The sequence below is a fragment of the Serinus canaria genome, chromosome 6 (genome assembly GCF_022539315.1).
Source record: "Serinus canaria isolate serCan28SL12 chromosome 6, serCan2020, whole genome shotgun sequence".
NCBI lineage: Eukaryota > Metazoa > Chordata > Aves > Passeriformes > Fringillidae > Serinus > Serinus canaria.
Genome location: NC_066320.1, coordinates 23,070,053 through 23,092,935, shown reverse-complemented (window position 1 = coordinate 23,092,935; position 22,883 = coordinate 23,070,053). Strand labels below are relative to the sequence as shown.

Genomic DNA, 22,883 nt, shown 5'->3' with positions numbered 1-22,883 from the left:
AGATTAATTTCCTCTCCCAAAACATTCTTTCTCCCTTTTTTCTAAAGACACCTCTTACTTACAGATTTCAAAAAAGGAACTATATAAGACAAACTGAGTAAAATGCAATTATATGTGGCAGTAAGTATCAGCTGATAGAGTGCATTAAAAAAGAGCAGCACAGATATCCTAATGGTCTAAATCAGAAAGCTAAAACCTTTGCCAACGTATGGAATTCTTTGAAACTTCTCTCAAAAGAATACACTGCTCCATTAGGGGTGGATTATTATACTCTAAGGCACTGTCCATGCTAGAAATGTCTGTAACTAACTGTAGCTGTGTAATAAATTCAGTATACATACAATTATTCAAGTGGTTTATACCTTTAGTAGAAGTAAAAGAAAGTCAAAAGCTTTTTAATTGGAACCACTGTTTCCAGACTCTACTTTCCACACTTCCAACACATAGCAAAGGCAAGTTAAACAACTTAGTGCAAACCAGCAACATGTACCTCCCTAAAGCAACAGCCAGATCAATCACCACAACAGATATTTAATGTGAAGAGTCCACTTTTTTTTTAACATAGGGGCCTATGTTTGCAGTGTCAGCATCTGAACTATAGCATACCCATAACATAAACACCACTTACAATTGTCAGAGTTTTCATATTTCCTTGGTTTTTTTATGGGTAAAGAGGCCCTTCTTGACTGTGTTAGGAACAATATTTCAGCTCACCAGAACTAAAGAAACTTTATAGCACAGAATGTATTTTTCCACTGGTCGTTTTGTCCTGTAGCAGCCTCCATTTTTCTCAGTCTGGGAAATCAAAGCCAGACTAATCCCTTTTAAATTTATTCCTACCCAGGAACCCTTGCAGGCTCTCCTGATGCTGATGTGGACGTTTTGCTGACACAAAGTGCCTTATAGCACATCATGTGTCAGATTTTGTCCTTTCTGTGCACCTGTGACAATGCCAAGAGGTCCTGCTGAAGCAAAGGTGCTTCAGGGGAGAGCAGCAGGTTATCTGACTGCAGTGCTGAGGAAATACCAGCGACCTGCAGAGCCTCTGTGAGACTGAAATCCAACACCTCATCAGACCTGGTGAAGCCTGAAATGCTGACCCCTCAGAGACCTTATTCCACTTGGCATCTGCCTGTTGTGACTTCCTTGCTGTTTGCCATTTGCTGCTCATCCCAAACCCCCTGTGCTGACCACAAGGGCAGGTGGACACTGCCTTCCCCAGCTCATGGGCACAAAGTCTCCACTGCTGGCAGACAAAGAGAACAAAAAACCCCACTGCATTCACACAGCCAGGAGGAGATCTGGCTTGCTTGAGAGTGCTGTGTCCAGCAGGCTCATCATCACAACCTGGACAGACAGACCTGGAGGACAGACAGACCCTCAAGCACAAGGGGCTGCCAGGGTCCTTGGGTTAGCTTTGGGTGCCTGCTGCATCTGGAAAAACACTTCCCTCCAGAGGTGCTAAGACAGAGCAGGGATTGATTAAAATGGCAAGAGATAAGTTATTTATTAAACTGTTTTCACATTTTCAGCTGTGTTAGAGAGCTTCCTGCAGCTGCCATAGAGACAACAGCTACAGACAATAAAACTTTATGAGCAATTTAAATTCTCTCTCCCCTTAGGAGATGGGGAAAAACAAGGACAACTGACTGTTTGCAGGTCTTGTGTATCTTGCCTTCATTAAGTAGGACTCTGTTTAAGCACTTATTATGCTTTTCCATCAGATAGTCACAGACTTCCACAAAAAGGATTAATTGTTTATAGCTTCCACTTTCAACAATACCCTATAAAAATACACTGCAGTCATATCTGATTATCCAATTTTGTTTAGTGCAAAGCACTCCTGGCACATCAGTCTGCTTATGTGCACGTGTCAGAATAGCAACAAAATGGATTCCCGTGGGCAATGGAAAATAATCTTTGCACTTGGAAAATAAAATAGTAATAACCACACAGTAAAACTGCAGATGCATGCAATAAATTAGATTTATCAACAGTCTTATACCATTAACACCTGAAATTTGCCCATAAATCTACCTCATTTGAGGCTTATTTAATGTTTCTTCTAGAGGTGGCCGGGAGCTAGAGATTCAAACTACGTAAGAACTGACAGGCATGAAGAAATAAAAACATTTCTTTCTTTCCGTAAAAAATGTGCAACTTCCCTGTCAAAGAGACACCAGCTTAAGGCAAAAGATGGCTACATTTCCATCCAGGATGAGTTCACATTTTGACTTTGATACTTTGCAAACATCAAACAATGAGAAGGTAGGAAGAGGATCTGGTGAAATAAGAGATTTCTCAAATAACTAATACAATGTACGTAACTTCCATTTAATTCTCCCAGGATCTGTACATATATTTATGACTGAAATATATATTTATACTATATATGTATCTTACTTCAGGCAAATCTAATATGCACATTCAATACACATGCATTTAAAATGTTGCAATCTTGCAAGGTCTTACTAGTTTTTCACATATTTTATATTTACAAGATGTGGTGAGACTTAGCTTTTAACAGGTGCCTCTCAGTGTGCCAATCTAAATAAAATTATCCTTGATTTTCAAAGCCTGTGCTGGTAAAAGACCAAGAATACTCTGAAATACTGCATGAATGGAAATACTGATGGATGGGAGAGGAGTGTGAACAGAGTAATAAACAGTAAAGGGATGTGACTGCTGATCATACTAGCAAAGAATGGGACCAAGGAAAATGAGCAGACTGTACCTCACTTTACCTCACTGGAAACACAGGATGAGAAGTGAGGTATGTGGAACCATAACTGTTTTGCAGCCCCATTTTTTTGTGCTTTGTGCTTTGAAAGAAAAGACAATAGGTGGTAGGACTAGATGATCTTCACAGGGACTTTTCCATCTTAACCACTCTGCAATGCTGTGCTGCAATGTCACTGCCCAAAAAATGGAGTGATTTTCAAAAAGAAAAAAAAAGTTGTGATTTTCAAAAAGGCAGCATACAGAAGAGGCAAACCTGTAATCCCCCACCAAAGGTAAAGGAAAATGCTGAGAACACCATGCTGTACTGCACACGTGACTGAGGGAAGCTGCCAACCTTGCTGTCCTGCAGTGAATCCATGGAAAGTGCACATGCCAGGCTCAAGCCCAGTGCTTGAAAGAAACAGGTTAGTATGAAACATCACCACTTGGTTCTCATGAGCTGCCATCCTTCCTCCATGGCTCTGAAGACTCCAGAATTTAAACAGCTGGGCCTTTCCTTTTCTTTTCTTTTCTTTTTTTCCCTTTTGATGCTTTATTACAGCAGCAAGGCAGCAGATTGCTTATATTCCATTTTTCTCTGACTCTTTTTAAAAGTGTGAACGAGCATGTGTTTATGTTGAAATGATACCATAAGGACAAGCCACATTTTTAGTAAATATTACTTTAAATTACCCTGGAATATAAAAGTGCACTTGTGCAAAACTAGCTGCCCAAAAAGGAAAGCAGAGCTGTTAACCACCCTGCCTGCAAGTTGAGCATGTCAGCAGGAGAGTCACTGTATAAGGGCATGTTTACAGGTCATGTAAGCCTGCACCTACACTGAAACTCACGCCCTAAACACAGCACATGCATGCACTCCATTGCCACAGACTCCTCTATGCAGGCCCTTACACTGCAGCAGAAAACCAGCTGAGACCCTGTGGCCAGAGGACACCAGATTCCTGGGTGAATTTAAGCCTTTCCATCTCTATAATGTGGGTAGAGGAGAGCAAGGAGCAGCCTCTCACCTGTGACTGTCAGCACTGTGAACCTCATTGCTGAAGCCACCTCAAGGTGGATTTAAACCAGTCCCTGCTTTGAATCACTCCAGCAGTGACAGCAAACCATGGTCCCAGCTCAGCTCCAACTCCCCTCGGCTGCAGAGCAGTGGACTCTGCAAGCCTTTTTCAGCTGGTTCATTTCAAAATCCAGATGGCAAAGAAGCTGCTTAAGGGGCTCTGCCTTTGGACGTACAGCAAGGACAGTCAGACCCAGCAACATCTGTGACAGCCACACACACCTGTGCAGGGACAGCAGCACTGGCACATGGGTAACCCTCAGCAAGGCTGATGCTGTCACTAAAGACATAAGCAGAAGGAAATGAAAATTAAGGTACAAACCAGCTGGTTTTCAGTGATGTCAGAATGTTGTGCAATGCCCGTGATGCAGATAGAGAGGCAGGACTGAGCTGGGTAACAAGGATGATGATGGCAGGTGACACCTTTTGCTCTGGCAAGTCATTTAACTCTCACAGGCTTTGGGCCTCCCTTCATTCAAGTCTTTATTAGATCTGTAAGTCAGGAACAGTGTCACTAGCCTTAGTCATTACCCTGTTTTACTGAGTCCCTTATTGGGGCTGGAAGTGATTTGCCTGTGTAATGCAGAAAAGCAAATAAAAATGTGCAGTTTTGGATGCTGTCACTTCTGGGAACATAAATGCACACTATCCATTTCCCTGCAGAGCTGGGATCTTGCAGTGACACAAGACTTACTGCAGCAGGTCTTTCTTTTGGCAACTCTCATTTTGGAAGTGAAGTTACATTACTGGGAGTGGGAAGGGAGTAATTCTGCAATAAACACAGAAAGACTTTGCCAGAAATGGCAAAGTTTTTGGTGAGATTCTTTCACATAAAAGCAAATGGAGACTGTGCAGGGGTGCAGTTTGACCCTGTAACCCTACAAGCATGGAGAAAATAGTGAGACTTAAGAATAAGGAATATGTTTGGGGTTAGGGGGTAATAAATCACTGAACTGGAATCTGAAATGCTAGGCTCTTCTGTTCAACACACTGCTCCAGCATCCCCAGCCTCCATCAGATGCCCTGCATGCCATACCAGGCTGAATTCTACCATATGTTTGTAGCTAAGCTATGAAATTCATTTGTCAAGTCCTGGGAGTTTTTGGCAAGTTGTCCTGTGCTATATGTGTGGTCTGCTACACTACAGCAGGCACGCAGAGCATAGTAACGGGAATGTCTATAGGATCCAGGGGCACCACAGCTGATGATTTCCCTTCTCTGACTTTCAGTGCTGTTTAATAATGAATGGAGATGGAGAGGACTCGGGTGGAAGCCGTTTCAGCACAGTTTGAGGCTTAAAGCCTGCTGAGGGCTGCTGGAGCAAGCTATAAATACATATCTGAGCTCCACGCCAACTGTGTAAACTCAGAAGCTGCTTGCTTCATTCAGGGAACTTCACCAAAGAGTCTGGAGCCTCTTGGACTAGAGGTAAGTCAGTGGCTGGCAGAAGTCACATTTTCCTTGTGAAAGGGGATGTGGAAGATGCTAGGACAATGCAGGGGCAGATGACGGATAGGAAATGGTTTCTCAGGCGTTTTGAAAGGAAACACATAATCCAGAGTTATGGGCCCTCATTAATCAGGCAGAGTGGTTCTGAGGAGCCAAATCGCACAAGAACAGCCGTAGGACTTGGAGTCATTTTAAGCTCTTCCTAACTGAACCCTTGGCATGACATTTGCCCAAATTCTCCATCCCAATTCAAATATCACCACCTTGGCCTATGAACAGTTGCTTAGTGGCTCTGATTCAAGCTGATTCACAACAAAAGATAAATCTTTCTGCACCTAAAAAAAGAAAAAGCTGCTGAGAAATTCTTCAATTCCTCTGCCTTGTGCAATCTCAGGCCAGGAGTTTTTGCAACAAGGTCTGTGTCATTTCTTCATCTCCTGAACATCCCTCTTCCTTGCTGTGCTGATTGCTATGGGTAGTCCTGCCACCATATTTTTTAATAGAGTACAGAATGCAGTAAGGAGGTAGAACTGTCAGAAAGAAGTTTAATTGACGTTTTTGATATACCGCATGAAGCTGTCACTTTAACAGAGATTAACAGGCTGCATGGCAGGAAAAAGCTAGGATCTCTCTTAGCCTCAGATCATTCCATCTTCAGAAGGAACTTCAGCTCCTGAATGTACCATCTAACCTTTTCCATGGTGAAAAGACCCATGAAGCTGCTGTTACATGGAGAAGTGCTGCAATTTGCCTCCCAGTGACAGTGCAAAGCCACCTCTAAGGTTGTGTGCTGAAATCTGGTCCCCCAGCAACCTTGCTGCCCTTCAGTCCTCAGAGATTCTTTTCAGCTCTTTAAGATGTATAAACTCAAATAGCCCAAACCTTGACAACCTGCACATCTGGAACTGAGTCCTCATGAATGCCAAACTATCTTCATTTCACCTGAGGATGGCAGAAGACACAGGCACACAGCACTCCTCATCCTCCAACCCCAACTGTATATCCAACCTTCAGGCTCCAGAGGACAAATCAAACTCCTCTGTGAAAGCAACATCCTGGAAAAACCAGACGCAGATTCTCTCAGGTAATTTGAAAGATAGCCATGTTTCAAATCTGTCCATTAAACCTGACAGAAAATCATAACAGTGCCATCCAGGAAGGATTTACCATAGTGAATAAAATGCACTTCCCCACTCTGGCACAGGGAAAGCACAAGATGATATAAAATTAAAGTCTTATGAGGTATATGACACACTCCAGCCTATTCCCTGATAGGGCTACACCTCGGAGCAGAAATCCACTCACTTAGAGATGGCTTCTAGCGCTCTATTGTAGCAGCTGTTTCCCACCTCCCACTGAGGTTGTATTTACCTGCCAAGTTTCACACCCACTGACCCAGTCCGAGGTCCTGAGATGTTCTGGGGAGGAAGAACAGCTGTTTCCCTGCACTTGTCCCAGCACAGAGAGGGGACAGGCAGTGTCAGGCTGGCCCTCTGTCAGGGATGCCTTAGCATCACCTCTGTGCTTGGACCCAGGCACTCACCTAAGAGCTGCACTCCGCGGGTGAGCCCGTAGACGTCGATCAAGGCCCAGAGGGGCTCTGCCGTCCTCACGCCGCTGAAGAAGAGCATGGCAGGGGAGTCATTCACCCTGTAGAACACCCGTCCCTTCTTGTCCACCCAGAAGGCAATGATGTTCCCCTCGTTTGCAAACTCCTCCGGCAGAGCCTTGGCCCAAAACCCACTTTGGGAAACCAAGTCAGGGCACGCGTACTTTGGCAGAGTGTCAGGGTTAATCCTCGATGGATCCTTGGAAGTGAAGCCCAGCCGAAGAGCCCCGCTCCAGCAGCACTGCTTCTTGGTGATCTGCAAAGACAGCAGCAGCAATGACAGGCTGGCCCCTTGAACACCAACTCACACACCACAGGCTTCATGCATCCAACACTGGTGGCCAGCGTGCTGACAGCCCCACCAGATTTAGGAAACATTTTGCCCACCAAACACTGCTGTAGCTTTATCAGCTGCACACAGCAATGCTGCTGCACACTTAGGATATAATGCCCATATTTAAAACCAAATAAATCAAATTAAATCTATGTGGATAGGTGAAATGTAATTACAGCTGCATGATGATTCATTTCTATTTCTAGGGTAATTCCTTTTGGTCTAAGAATAACCCTCACACAAAATGTGCCAAAAATGGGCACAAGACCTTTAATCTCTGCAGAGCTCTTCCCACATGGTGCTCAGATGATGGGGTCTCTCATCTCTCTGACCTGAGAGAAAAGCTCCAGAATCACAGTTATCTCCACAAGGCTTTCTGGGCTTCTCAGGCAAGTAAAAGACAGCCTTTCCCTTATTTAACTTGTCATATTGGATGACATATTGAAATCACAGCCTTGCAGCAGAGAACTTGTGTGTGGGAAAGCACAATATAGAGTATTTGACTTTGTTAAATACAAAATTTTGAAGCAACAATAGACGTTATCTGATGATTGGGAAAACCTACTTATTTCAGCTGTGAATGGTGTTTTGGGAAATATGTTGTGCATAACTACACCCCAACCTGTCAGTACGCAATTACTCAGTGTGTATGGGGTGAGGAACATCTGCTGCTGTGGTTTTTGGGATGGTTCATGAGTTATACCCATCCTTCTGCAGCTGACAGACAGCAGGACAAGGGATCACAGACACCTCCAGAGTCATCAGCTTCTCCTCACAAGAACTGAGCCCTGGCCAGCAGGGGATCCGTGGGGAGCAGGCAGCAGGTCCTAAACACATGGAGCACATTGAAAACACTACCCAGTTATAAGGTCTCTTTTTTTCCCATGGAAGCAAGGAGTCTTCCAGAGTTAGTAGGGTCCTCAGATGAAGTCCTTGGTGAAAGGACTCTCCATTTTATTGTTTGAGTGTGAACCTGCTAGGAATTGTTCCTCTCAAAGGGGTTCAGCCTGTCAGGACTATGACATGAAAGATCTAAGGATGCTGGGTCCAACTTTGATGTGGGGCCAGGACAGGTCCTGCATGCCAGCTGACCCACAATCACTGTATCTGTTCACCCTTTGAACCTGCAGCAAACACAAGAGCACTTGAGATAGTCATCTTCCATCAGTGCCTTGGCAGCCTCAAGCAACTCCACCCCTGGCCACAGGGCAGGGGCAGAAACATGGACAGGTACCACCTACCAGAGGCCACACAAAACTTGTTGCCCTTCTGTAATTTCATGCTCTGCCAAAGCACTAATGGCTCAGATGAATAGCAATGACAGGGACTGAACTGCCCAGGACTGTTCTCAAAAGCCTGACAGCAGCCCCATATGTCCCAGCCTGGAAACACAGAATTTTCACCAAGGAATTCTACAAGATGTTTTCTTTGGACTTCTGAATTCCCTGCTAATCAAATTTGTAAATACAGTGTTTTTCTTTTACATATTCCTCTCCAAGGCAAATCTGGAACATATGCCCTTGGGGTCACAATAATCTTACAACAAAGACATTGTTCAAAGCCTAGAGATTTCTCTTTTATAATTAAAGTATCAGAGAAAATAATTCAGAGCTCAGAAAAAAGTTATCAATGGACAATTTTTTGGTTAAGGGAGTGCTGCTCTTTATCTCTACTCAGTCCATCCAGGCACCTGAAGTGTTTACATGAAACACTTGAGCACTGACCTCAGTCCTAGGAACCAAGCTCCTGCTTGAGGGGTGGACACTGGGATGACACCAAAAAGGACTGAAGCAGATTTGCTATTTTATATACCTGGCCATGGTGGGATGGCATCCTGCACGTCCCCAGTAGAAGTGGGGTTAACAGGGTGTGCATATGACAAAACAGGGAAACATAATACATTCCAAGAAGAAGCCTGGGTTATTTTTTGCAGCAAATTTACTGCAAGCCCTAAAAGCTTTTGGGTCTAAGATAAATATGGCCTCATTGTCATTTGTACAATTCAGCCTCTTGCCAATACTTCACAGCAATCACAGGCAGCGTGAAGTAAATATTCATATGGTAATTGAGGCTGCACATGTTCCATGTATTAATCAGCACCTATAAACAGTTCTCAATACAGTCTGACCACAGGCAAACTAATATCCAAATTAAAATCAAGTATAAAGCCTGCCAAGAATTAGACACAGCTGGACAAAGGGCACACAGTTTTGCTAAAAAAGGCAACACTTAATGATGGACCAAATTCTCTTTTCAGCAGCCGTAGCAGAAAAGTTTGGGAGGTCCACTGGGTACCAGAAGGGGAGGAAAATACAGAACCAACATCCAAACTGCTAAACCATTGCTGCTTTTACAGATTCAGGCTCCTGATCTTTACTGCCTTATGCCATCTTTGAGAGCTATGCTTCCTAGCAATGCCCCAAATTACATGGAAGAAAGCTTACTGGAGCATTTGTCTCTGAGGCTGCTTGACAGCCACATTCCCAAATCTGCAAAATAATGTCAGAATAAAACCTGAGATACAACAGCTAATAAACAGAATGAAATCTCCTTACTTCTTCCCTCAGTTTTCCAGAGGGAGTTTAGACTTTATAGGACCTGAACGACTGGGCTCATTGTAGTCTGTGGCTGGTAAGAAGGTCTAAGGTTGGTGCTGTTTTCCACAAGCACAAAGAATAGCAAGGCAGTTACAGGATGGACTTACCATACAAAAGCAAGGATGTTTTCACATTTCATCCCTCCCCAGAGCATAAGTTCTGCTAAAGCCTGTTGATTCCTCCCATGAGACCTTCCCATTGGAGTCAGCAGGAGCTCTGCTCATAAATCTCCTGTGCAGATTTGCATGAATATCCTTCATACACATTATGTAAGCTAAAATCCCCAAATACACAGATAAACAAGTGTGAATTTCCAGAGATAGCTACCTTGTTTCAGAATGAGGAAGAAATAACCCAGAACCTTTGCCTAAACCACTAAATTCACTCAAATCTTTGATGGTGTCTTCAAAAGTGAAATTCTGCTTTCATCTCCTCCCAGATTATTTGTTGCAGTTGCTTGTCCAAACTGCTGGCCAACATGGGAAAAATCTCATTAGGCAATGTGAGAGATTCCTGCTGGGCTTCCAGCCTGGATAGAGGCAGTAAGAGCTCCACAGGAAGCATAACAAACCTGTAGTGGGGATTTTCTATCTCTGGGCCTGAGGCTGAAATCACTGAAGTCTCCATATATTTCCAAAGGAAGCATGTCCCTCATTCCTTGCTCCTTTGCTGGCTGTGAGGGAAGAGGCAGGGGAGGCTGAAATGCTGCTGTAGGACCCAGCACTCCAGGGCCTCTAGAAATGGGCAACAGCAATATCATTCAAACTGGGTATCCACACGCTGACAAACCTTCTGGAAAACTCTTTCTGCACAAATGAAGGATTTGCAGTCAGATCATTCATGTGTGCCATGAACTAAAGTGGCCAAAGATGACCTTTTCTGTGCCAATAAAGGCATGAAATTGGCTATGAACAGAAAAACACAGTCCCATAAACTAGAGGGCATAAAGATTGGAAAGTATCTGTGGATGCTGATAATCTGAAAAGTGCTTCAGTTCCTAAGGACATGGAGGGGTTTCTTCATCAGAAAGCAGCTCCTGGTCTTCATGGAGGCATGCTGTCTTAGAGGAGCTGGATTTCTCATGCCAGCTGCAGCATAGCATGGTACCAGGGGTACAAACTCCATCCTCCAGGCTACCACAAACACAAAGGAAGTGAAATCAGCCTGTGCCAGTGAGAAAAATGTGATCCCTGCAGTGTTCTCTCCTCTGATCTTAATGCTATCAGGTGATTGATTCCACAAAGCAGTCAGCAGACTGCCAGAAAGGTCCTTTTCTTAGACAGCAACAGTGATCACACTGAGTGCTCCTTTCATCCTTTTCTCCAAACTCTTGTTTTTCCTGCCAAGCATGTGAGCAAGAACCTTCACTTCTAGGTCCTTTTTGACCTCTTATTTCCTGGCTTTCCAAGCAATCTCAATTTAATCTGTTTTACTTGTCTAACATCAATGTAAGCGTTTTTGGAAGGTGGATTTCCCTTTTGTTCTCAGTTTCTGCAGCAGTCTGTACCTATGGCTCCAAGAGCTACAGTGACAAAAGCAGAAGTACCAATGAAGATTGCAGATCTTTAAGGCCAAGATCTGACTACTGTGCTTTTCAAGGAAGGGCTAAAGATCTGCTGCAGCACCAAAGCCCCCTACACCCCAGCATTCCCTCCCAGCAGATCCCTGGCAAAAAGGGAAGGTGTAATTTACTCACCTTAAGCCTGACTTGTTCATAAATAACAATGGGCCTGTTGCTGAAGGTAATGGCATTGCAGAAGCTAGCCTGGCGCTTCACTGCCTTCTGTGTTGTGTCCATGATGATCTGGGATCCCTTTGTGTGAGGATGGAAAAGCAGAGGGCTGATGGACAGAGTTCCACACTGTGGGATGGGGAGACAGTGCTTCTGCTTGTGGTGGCATCGGTGGGAGGAAGTTGAAAACGACCCACCAATGGAATCTGAAAGCAGAAAGGGGAAAAAAGGGCTTCAAATATACTGTCAGTAATATGGACATTTTCAATTAAAAACCAAAAAAAAGCAGAGGTATTTCACATAGAAATTACAGGTAAAACAAAACAAAGGTAGCCAAATCCTTAAACTGTAAACCTGCAAGGGATTTTAGAGCATCTTCTGCAGTAAAAAACTGCAAGGATACTAAAGACTCCTGTTTGGACAATCTGACAGTACAGAGCACGACACTGGCACTGCACCTCAGCACTGAAATCACAGGCTATCTTGAGGCCACAGACCAGAAGAGAACACAAGAATTGGTTCTAAAACTGGAGTAAAGCAGTTGTGAAGTTGCTGTATCAAAGCCATCACACCTAGGGAACAATCTTCCACTTCTAGAGGACTCCTACACAACTTGACCATTTCTCTCACACCTCCTTTGCAACAGCAACTCCACTGATTTTTGTCTCCATGTGCCTGGGTGCCCTATCCACCTGTGCCATGTGCCAGCTCAGGCACACACATTGCTAATTTATACTCCAGCACCACTCAGCAGTGACCCACCTGGGTCTCTCCACCAACTCCCGTCCAGTCCCCTCTCCCCTCCACTGATGAGAACCTCAGCTGAGATCTCACATGAAATGAAGGCATTGACCAGCACACTCTGATTACAGTGAGGAAAGGTAAGAGGGAGAAAGGCTGTGAAGGATGGAAGAAATGACATCTTTCTCCACTCAAGACTCTACAGAAAGACCTGATGCAGGATCAGCACAGCCACGACAGCAGCTTTGTTCCTGAATGAATGGACAGGCACATTTCCTTTCAACAGGGAGCCTGCAGCAGCTCCAGTTCAAAACAACCACTCTACTGAACACAAGTCATCTGCTTCCTCTTCCTTGTGTGCACATACACACTACATCATGCACATATGTTTGGGAGGAAATACTCCTAAATTTGGAATCAGAGTACCAATAGAATACAGGACTATTCTGTGACAGACTGGAGGACACTACAAAAGCAAACATGATCTTGAGAATGTGCCAGTTTGTGCTGCAGAGATGCATGACTAAACAGTACTCTTCAAACACACAAGCTATAGAAACTAATTATCTATATTCTTCACACAGATTAATTGCTCACTGCTATGTCTTTCTATAGCTACTATAAAATAATACTTGCACCTCTAATATAACTCTTGGTTCTGCAATAAAAAGTCCAGACTCTCTTTCTGCCAGCATTTTGGGTAGTCTTAGCTTGTAGCTACACAAAGCTGTAACAGCACATCCTCAGGCTGAGTGCTTATGAGAATACTGTAAAAATCATTTCAGATTGGAAACTGACTGCAAGGTATTAAATTTCTTAAAAGTGTGTGAAATAAGTATCATTCAGAATTGAAAGAAACAGAAAACAAGACTTTATAACCAAGCCCAAAGACTGACATGCAGTAGCAAATGGAAATGAGATATCCTTGTCTGCCTGGGGTGAGGGAGAGGTCCGGGGTGGGGACAGAGGTACCTGTGCTGCAGGCAAGGGAAAGTGAAAGGAGCAGGCAGGGCAAACACCACACTACGAATGGAGAAGAGTGTTTCAGAGTTATTACCTTATCAAGAGAGGCTGACAGGGCTTTATCTGGCAGGTGGCCTTACTGGATAAGCACTTAAAAGGGAAGGATTTTGAGAAGGAAGGAAAGGAAACCATGTGTGGGTGTGGGGACAGGGACACCCACACAGCACAGCAGAAAAGGCCTGCCCTTGAAGGACTATCCACACAGCCTTCCCAAAGCTGGGTAGTTAGCAGCAGCACAGGGAGAAAAAATTCAACTGAGATGAATGCTTGTAATCCTTACCATTTCTTGAGCTGGATCCATAGTTTTGAAAATTATCAGTGAAACACAGCATAACTAGTTACACTGATCCTTTATACCCTTTTATATTTGTTAATAAAAAGCTCAGAAGGATAAAACATATTGAAATTGTTGTGCTAGGCTTTGCACAAGGATTCTTAAAAGCACAATTTGAAATACAGTTTACTAAAAATAAACATTAGCTTAACACCAGTGGAAACTTGAAAGGGGTTGCAAACCTTATTTTCTCAGATGCAGCCTGACCCAGGGCATGTGCACAGAAGAAAGAGAACCATAAATTAATGCAAATCTTCAGTGCCTTTAAAAACATGTTTGCTGTTCTGGAGGGAGTAAGTAATAATGTATCTCCAGTCTATATCCAACTCTCCCTGGGCCTGTGGGATGACAGTGACCCTGTCAGATTGCTGTCACCACAGTGAAGTACTCATGCTTGCATGGCAAGATGAGCAAGAAGCCAAAGCAAAGCTTTGGTTCTCCACAGGAAGAGAATATAGCTTTGCAAGAGTTGGGGTATCAATGATAGAAATGCAAAGGGTTAATGGCAGAGTGCCAAATTCTAAATTAAGGAGCGTTTTGGGTTAAACTTTAGTGAATTAGGGAAGTATCTACAAGGTGGATCTCAGCCAGCTGGTCAGATCTAGCATTCCCATCCAAGACTCCAAAAGAAGTCAAAGCCAAAGCATAACTTATTTTCATCTGTGCTATTTTAGAGGTGACAAGATGTATCAAGCGAGGAGGTTCGTGCATAGGGTAAGATTTTCCATTTAAATTGCAAACTGCAAGACAAGAGGCAGGTGCAGACAAACCACATGCATATGAAAGGAGATAATACCAGTCCTTTTTGGTTTTGGAACCTGAAATGCAAAGTTGTCTAAGCTGTCTTTACAGTAAGAGATATGAAGGTCAGCAAGGTGGTTTTACAGCATCTGTGAGATGCCTCCCCCCAGCCAGTATAAAACGTGGGCAGCAGAAGCTGGAGTTGTTTGCAGGATGATCTGCAATGGATCCATCTTTCAAACCTGACTGACAAGTGGTGGGAAGTGAGTGGTTAATTTGCGTGGAGCCCTCAAAGTAAAGAAGCTGATTTTTCATTTCAGAAAGAAAAATTAAATTAATGGAAGAGATGCAAAAGGTGACAGTAAGGACAAAGGGCAAGAAAATAGGTGCAACAGGTGAAATTTGTAATAAATGCAAGCACAGCAAGACTTTGTATGTCAAGGGCAGAAGAGATGATTTCAGAGCTTCAGAAGAGAAAGGAAAGGAGAAAGGCTGTGTCCTAAAGATGGGATAGATGCAAGTGGGATCTGCAAGACTCATACTGGTGTGTTTGAGGGCATTTAGGAGGATGAGCTCAGAGAGACACTGGAATTCCCTCTGTGTCTCTGCTCAGCTGGGATGTGCATTTGCTCTCTGTCTCTTGCAGGGCTGTAGCTGAGGAGCAGAGACATGTCCTGTCCAACAGGATGCACAGAGGCAGCAACCTCTGCAGAGTGCCAGGCAGTGACCCAGGAGTGGGGCTTTTTTAGCAACACAGCTGAACACCTCAGCTTAGGAGTCCCTGGTCAGAACCTGGATGTGAGGCTCCACAAAAGCTTGCTTGAAGACAATGCTGAGGCTCTGATTATCAGTAAGAGTCAGGAGCGCGGCAACTTTTGTAGAGCTTGAAAAAAGCAGATGAAAGGAGCTGAGGAATGACAGAATAAGAGCTCTGCTTCAGTTTTAATAAGCCTGAGTTGTTTGTAATTTTTTTTTTAAGGCAAAATACTCAGAGCAAAAGTTTAGGCAGGTCAAAGTAGATTTAAATACTACAGATGAGAAGTGGATCTGTTAATTGGCTACAGGAAGGATAAGGCTGAACCAATGTTTGTTGTTGAAATTACACAGAGACATGAGAAGATGTCTCTGTGCAGAGTCTAAAGAAGACTCTGCCAGATGAGGGAAGGAAGATGAGGAAGACCCTCAAAATGCAGGAGAGGCAGAAGGAGGGGACAGCAGTGAGGACTGAGCTGAGGAGGCAAATCCTCACACACACTGTCTCCAGGAGGAACAATCCAGCTGATGGCTCTGCAAGCACTTAAAAAATACCAAGGCTGATTAGGCCCTTTTCTTTGTTGAAGAATGGATGATACCAAGAAGAAAAGTGTGAATATAGGTCTGTATGCACACAAGGCTGTTGAGAAGAAATCTCTTCCCCTTACAAATGAATTTTTAAATTTCCTATCTTCAGTTGTGATGCTGTGTAATCATAAACCATCTCCTGGTCCCTAATTAGACACTATTTACTCAATGTCAGTCATTCCCAAAAATTCAGTTACTCTTGTGACACGCCACAGAGATCTCTGGTACCACTCCACTTCCCATGGATGCAGATCCTTTCCAGGTCCCTCCTTGCCCTCTCCCTGTGCAAATCCCCCCGAGCCCCTCTGGACCATAAGCTCACTAAGCACATAAGAACAGCAGAGCATAAGTAAGCAGCCATATGCTCCCTTCTGCCAGGTAAGGAGAGAGGGGGTGAACAGCCCCCCTGGAAGTTGCTGGGCAGGAGGAATTGCCTTGGGAGCTGCCCCCCCAGGCTCCAGACAAATCCATGGAAAGGGAACTGTCATCCCTGCATCAGCAGCAGCCACTCCTCCCTGCAGCAGCTCCTCTGATCCACAGGAAGGAACAACTTGCATGTGCAATAATTATGTTTTTGACAGCGGGGAGGCATTTCTGACCTTATTCTCTTTGCATCTGGGTGCTACTGCAACTTTGTTTTTTTACTATAGCTGACTAACTTATTATTGTGGGTTGATGTTGTGGGTAGGAAATGAGAAGATCAAAGTAAAAAATCATGCTGTGGAAGCATCTAAGATTTCTTTCTTGATTTAGAACATCTTTGTTCTGCTGTGATGAGGCTCTATCAGCAGAGAAATGTAATAATATGTCTTCTAACAAAAGAAAGCAAGTTAAGTCTGGTTAGGTTTATGGTCTAGGGATGTTTCAGAAATTCTGTTTATCATCCTCCTATAAATGTGCAGTTTGTTAATCTTCTCCTTTTCTAATATCTGATGCTTCAGGAGGAATAGAAACAGCTTGCCCAAGGTGATGGCTGATCTGTCTGTGATGCAGATGGTGGGACATAAGGAAGAAAAACACCCTGAACTTTCCATGCTCTGTCCAGTGATAATCCTTATCTTCTCAAAGATAAGCTGATACACTGTTGGCCATAAGATTCCATATAATTTATAAGTTATGTTTGCTTTTCTGACTCACTGCATTAACAAACCCGCTTCTTGCCATAGCTCCTTTTCCACAAACTGCCCAGCTGGGATAAGTCATTGACCTCTCACATCCACAGAAACTCCAGTTAATCATTTCCTTAGCACAGACCAGAACTATGCATAGAACATGTCACACTTTCATTAACATTACAGAATTCCTGCTAATTTATAATCACATAAACCAAGCCCAAGCAGTCACTGCAGACATTCAGCTTAGAGCTGTGCTGCTGAGATTAGGGCCAGCAGCCCTTCACCCCTCTCTACACAGGTCCCAGGTACAGCACAAATACCTGCAGCCACCTTGAACCAAAGCCCCACAGTCTCAAGCTGGGAGTTCCCACCGTGGTGCTGCCTGCACTGCTGCTCCTCCCCTTCCCCTCCTGCAACACTGGGCACAGCCAGGATGAGCAGCAAAGCTGCTGCCCCACAGGCAGCCCTGTCTCACTGCACAGCCACAGGCAGCAGAGCACCCCTCTCACAGAGTTCATGACAGTTCATACTGGAAAAAAAAAAAAAAGAAAAAAAAGAAAAAAAAAAGACATAAAAGCAGAGCCCAAGTGCAAATATTTCATGGCTGTGTAGTATTTCCATGTACTACAAATCAATGTAAAAGATGTTTGGTTCAAGGGGCCTCATATAGGCTGTGTTTTTAAAATGCATTCCCCCTGCTAAATATAAATCAGTAAGAGTTTTTTGTTCTTCCAAAAGATTAGCTAGCCTCAGTATTTTGGGATCTAATTCTGGAATACTTGTTGAGGTGCCAGCATTCTCTTCCAATTTAAATACAGTTTAATGGAAAGTCTGTCCTGGGCACATTTTCCATCTACAGTGTAATAGCTTGAAAGTCTGAATACTGAGAGTTCACCAGAAACAGAGGTAACCTCTCAAGATTAAACTTCATTTATTTGTCAGGATTAGAAAGGGTGTGAGAGCAATGGAGAGCAGGAGAAAGCAAAGGTAAGAGCAGTAGGGACAAGCAAATGGATCTGTAGAAGAAAAATCCCAGAGATGGTAGAAATGATGTAGCCTAGTGACAAAGCCATGCAAAGAAAATTAGAGAAGCTGTGGTTCTGAACTCAAGCCCTTGAATTTGCTTTGAGCTGTACCTGTGTAAAATCAAAGATGTGCCCCTAGACCTCAAGATGCTGAATCAGGTGCACATCAGGCTACTCCCACTGCATATTTACAATATATGTATAGGATGCTTTTCTTTGCATCAGTGGAAAGAGACAGGGTATTTTGGGGAGCATATCTGAATTATGCTCATGTGGATGATCAGCTGGAGGATGCTTCCACATCCTGAGTGTCCTGTTTAGCACAGCTCCCTAATCAGAGACCACCTCTAACCAAGAAAGACATGCACTGGGATGAATGGCAGAGCAGTGGAAGAGCATCTCCTCTTACCCAGCTGGAGAGTTTAGATTGTGTTCAGCACCACAGATCATGAAGTTTTATTTTGTAATGATGTTTATACAGACACTCAGAAGGCAGCTTTTCTTCTATCATACATGACAATTACACTTGGAGTGTGCCTTTTTTCTAATGTAAATCATCCATTTAGAGTCACTTCAAGATACTGTAAAGGTGGGTCATTCTGTGTGTGGTCTTACTTATAAACACAGTGCTCAAACCATTCTTGTTTCACACCCTTCCTCCTGAAAATCCCCTGCTGTTTTTCCTTACAGGATCTCTCGAGAGCATCATTGCCACAACCAGCTCCTTACCCTATCCATATTTAAACTTGTGAGGTGCAGTGATCTTTGCCAAAATTATCTGATGTTGATGTGCTATGTCCCCAAACTCAGGGCAGTGCTTTTTCCTTCCTGTAGACTGGTAGCTGTGGAAATACTGTCACCCAGTGTGTCTTTTCTATGTCTTTTTTTCCCCCCCTATTTTAATTTCTTTCTGATCAACTGAAAACTCTCTTTTTCAGCATCAGAAAATTGCATTGCTCTCTTTGCTGTTGGTCAGAACAGAGTCCAAACTATTTCCATCCACACCAGTTACCCAAATGTCAGAGATTTCCTTTCAATATGAAGTCCAAAAGCAGTCCTAAAGGGAGGTTCTTAAAATATATATCTACTCAGGGTCACCTGGCTGCTGTTTATGCAGGGGGGTTTTGTAGGGTTTATGTTCTTGTGAAATGGAATATGAAAGTGCTTACAAAGGAAAAATTACCTGAAACTCTAGTCTTGCTCCACACTGACTAGACCCAAAAGACATTGATTCCACTGGCTTTATTTCCTGTTTGGCAGCAAATAAATCCTTAAAGCAAGGGGTTATTTGAGCTAGCAACTTATCAGGCAGGTCAAAATTTACTATTACTTTCACTATCTGACCACATTTAACATCCTCTTAAATATTTCAGGATTATAGGAGCCACTTTTTTTTAATACTTCCTTTCCACTCTCTCCTTCTCTTTCCATTTCTTCTTCAGGAAAACTCACACAACAACCTTCCTCCCTGCTTTCTCTGCCATCCTTTCCTCCTTCTTCCTCCTCCTCCTTCCTTGTCACAAGTATTAAAGATTCTCAGCCACCTCTTTTTCAAGTCTTCCCCTTCTTTCACTGGCCCCACTTTATCCAGCATTTGTCTCTCACTTAGGGTTACTCCTTGTTTCTTTCCCCAACCTCTTGTACTATTCTGGTTTGCTCTCCTCATGCTTCATACCCTCTTATTTTCTTATTCAAAAAAAAAAAACCAAAAACCAACAACTCCCTGTCTCCTAAAGCACAAGAGGCCCTTCTGATTAACCAAGGCTCTCCAATCTCACAAAGTTATAAAGAGATGGATTTATTTTGGCAGACCACTAGTTAACTGTAACATATTCCTCCAAAGTAACTTGCACTGGGTACTAAATGAGGCAAAAGTTTGTCACCAAAACTGCATTTTTTTAGGTACATTGCTGGGATGAAAGCACAGAGCTCCATGCCTGATCCCACCATCACCCTCCCAAACTCCCAGTGCACCTGGCAGAGACAGCACAAGGGCCCAGATGTAAAGCTCCCAGCCCAGGGCAGGGCACTGGCCCTGCTCTCCAGCAACTTCAATGCGCAAAGAGAAATTATAAACAAGAACTTCTGCCCAGACCAGGGAGGACTCCAGTAGCATTAGAAGTGTTAACTGCTACACCACTAAAATATTTTTATTTTCCAGGCAAATAATATAAGTAGTGCTGAGGCAAAACCAGGAGAAAGGGCAACATTTCTCCCTTTACGCAAGAATTTGGCCCTCTATGCACACATTCCTTCATTAATCTGCACTTTCTGTACCACAGTCACAAGTGGAATCTAAATTACTGACTTTCCCCCTCTCATCTGGCTCTGCAGCACACTGCTTGCACCAGTTTCAACACCCTTTACCAGTAAATAACTCTGTTTCTTCAGCAGACCAGAACTTGAACTTGGACCACTGAATTAAAACATGAAACTCCACCAGCCAGCCAGACCATAGAGTTACAGTTTACTTTAACTAAAATAAGCACTATCTCTGGTGCTTATTCCAAGAACCAGTGTGAATGCTATTCCACCATCCTGCCTAGCAGTTCCCATGGAATTCTCACTTCAGGTTTTGCTACAAGCAGCTGATGGAGCAGCCCATAGAGGAACTTGCTTTCCTTAGCATTTGCTGCCATGGGTCAGCCAGTAGAAGACCAAGGGTGTTGCATCCTTATTGCCTGAAGACAAGAACACACAGATCTGTTTTATTTCTTTAAAAGTCATCCTGCCCAGCCACCACCTCATGCCAAATCTCACAAAGACAGAAAGAGGAGATGGGTCCTGCCCAGAAGTGTTTACAGGCTGCATACAAGAAAATCAATAGGAACAAGAGGAACACAACTTGGTAAGCAAGCAAATGTTTTATCTGATTGTCTGTTATTTTAATGAATCTGTCAGGGCCCATGCTGTTCCACACTCATGGCCAGTGCTATTGCTTGCCCCAGAGGACAGCAGGAGGTGACTGCTTCTGTCCCCACTGCAGCACATGGAAGTTAGTTCTAGTCCTCTCTGATTAGCATGGGCAAAAATACACTTCAAACTAGAAGCTCCAAGCCCTTTCATTATAAGCCCTCACAGAACCCCCCCCCAAACCTTCATGATTATTTTCTAATGATGTGGGTCAGAACAGAGTCAGTTCTTTTGTAGAGGAGGTACCCCAGTGTTTCCTGTGAGAACACACCAAGGAAGTTCTGCCATCTCTGGCTTTGAAATTTAACATCAGTGCCTACAAACAGGAAAAAACTTGCCAATAATTCAGTTTTCATCAATTTGACATTGCTGCAGGTTTATTTGCATGACCTTTCCTGACACAGATGACCTGTTGCCATCTCTGAAGCCGGGTAAGGTACAGCAGGTGACACAGGAGGAACATCATGAAGATGAAAATTGACTGCTTTTCTAAATAGCTGAAGGAACAGAGATGGGCTAGAAAACCAAGCCAGCCTGGAATGGGAACAACACACAGTTTTACAATTCATGCAGAGGGGGCATATTTCTATACTGATGTATTGATAAGAGTGAAAACAGGAAGAAATTTGATGCCACACAAGTCAGAGCACTGTTCCTGATGAAGCCACGTTCACAGGGTGAGTGCCTCGAAGATCACTTGTGAACTGGAAACAAGCCTAAAGGGCCCAGGGGACTTTATTCTGTCAGGGGAAAGACACATACACTATTTCAGAAAAGCAAGGAGCAATTAAGTGTGGAGACCAACTCATCCATCCATTTTCCTTGCTTTTTTTACCTTAAAAAAAAGTGTGACATCCTTTAGTCAATGCTCAGATAAGGGGCATTTCTTCTACTAAGATCAGTGGAGCTTTAGTTTTTTTAGGGGTTTGCAGGGGTTGTTTTTTAAGTACATAAATGGAGCTGTTTTTCTAAGCCACAGCACTAAATTATAATGTAATAAGGACCACACTGCATCCCTGACAGATGCTCTTTCTGACAGCTGTTGAACTGGAGTCTGCAAATCCAGACCTGTGGGCCATAAAGCATCTCCCTGATTAGTTTTCTGCACCCAAAAGCAGATCTCAATTCAAAATCTGAACCTACTGCTGTAAATAAACTACACAGAGGAAAAACACAAAATATTTGTTATCAAACTGAAGTTGCACAAATCCCAAACCACCATCAGTCTGTTTTTTGTTGTTTTTTTTTTTTTCCAGAGGGTACACTTCAAAATCTCTGGAATACTGAAGTTATTAAGTGTAATTTGCTCACATCTACAGTTTATTACAGCTGCTCACACAGAATGACACACCCCACTCTGCACTAACTGAGCCAGCAGTACCAGACATGGTATCACAAAATTATTGCTTCTGCCACATCACTAAAAACAAAGCTGATAAAGTCTGTCCACAGGGGTTAAAGTATGGGCTTTCCAAAGCACAGCATTAAGAGAAGATGGAAAGTGTGTATTGGCATGTGTATATAGCAAATAAATCTCCAAATATTCCAGTTAACAAATGTTAAAGAGCTTCTGAATCCCCAAGCAACTGCTCGTACACTGGTCAGTCTGAAGCTGCAGTCAGCTTGGGATGAGGCATGGCCTGGAGTCCCCAGGGAGCAGCTTTGCTGGATGAGGGTTCAGAGCAGAAGCTTCTCTGTGGGATGACTCCTGACTGGGTAAAGAGAGGTCAGGTAGCCACTTTGCAACTAACAGGATAAAAACATCTCCCAGCAAAATGGCTAAGGTTCCAGGATCTCTGGTGAAGAGCACTGTGAGAGCTGCAGTCAGCTCTTGCAAACTTGATGAATGACTTCAGCACTCTTTCAAAACTATCTGCAGTACATTTGTAAGATATTTCTCTGAATTTATCCTTTTTACCACTGGTACAGATATCCTAGATGTTTTGTCCTTTGTTTGATAGATGCCATTGCACACCTGTGTAGGAAGGATGCAGGGAACTGCAATCACTGCATCTCCATTTTCAGGAATTCATTTCTAACATGATGCAATATCCTTTGTAGCATCCCAAAGACAGCACTGGCCACTTTCCTACTGACTGCTAGGAGCCATGCACAGAATAGCACAGGCCA

At 43.5% G+C, this 22,883-nt stretch overlaps 1 protein-coding gene across 2 annotated transcripts in view; it reads right to left on the bottom strand.

The window, feature by feature from the left end:
• NEURL1 (neuralized E3 ubiquitin protein ligase 1) overlaps positions 1-22,883 on the bottom strand; it is a 140,870-nt gene that overhangs the window by 48,846 nt on the left and 69,141 nt on the right. For both annotated transcript variants that reach the window (XM_050976488.1, XM_050976489.1), the window contains exons 2-3: positions 11,485-11,726; positions 6,792-7,113 (exon numbers count right to left, since the gene is read on the bottom strand). In XM_050976488.1, the coding sequence (XP_050832445.1) occupies positions 6,792-7,113; positions 11,485-11,726 (564 nt within the window). The remainder of the gene's footprint in view (positions 1-6,791; positions 7,114-11,484; positions 11,727-22,883) is intronic.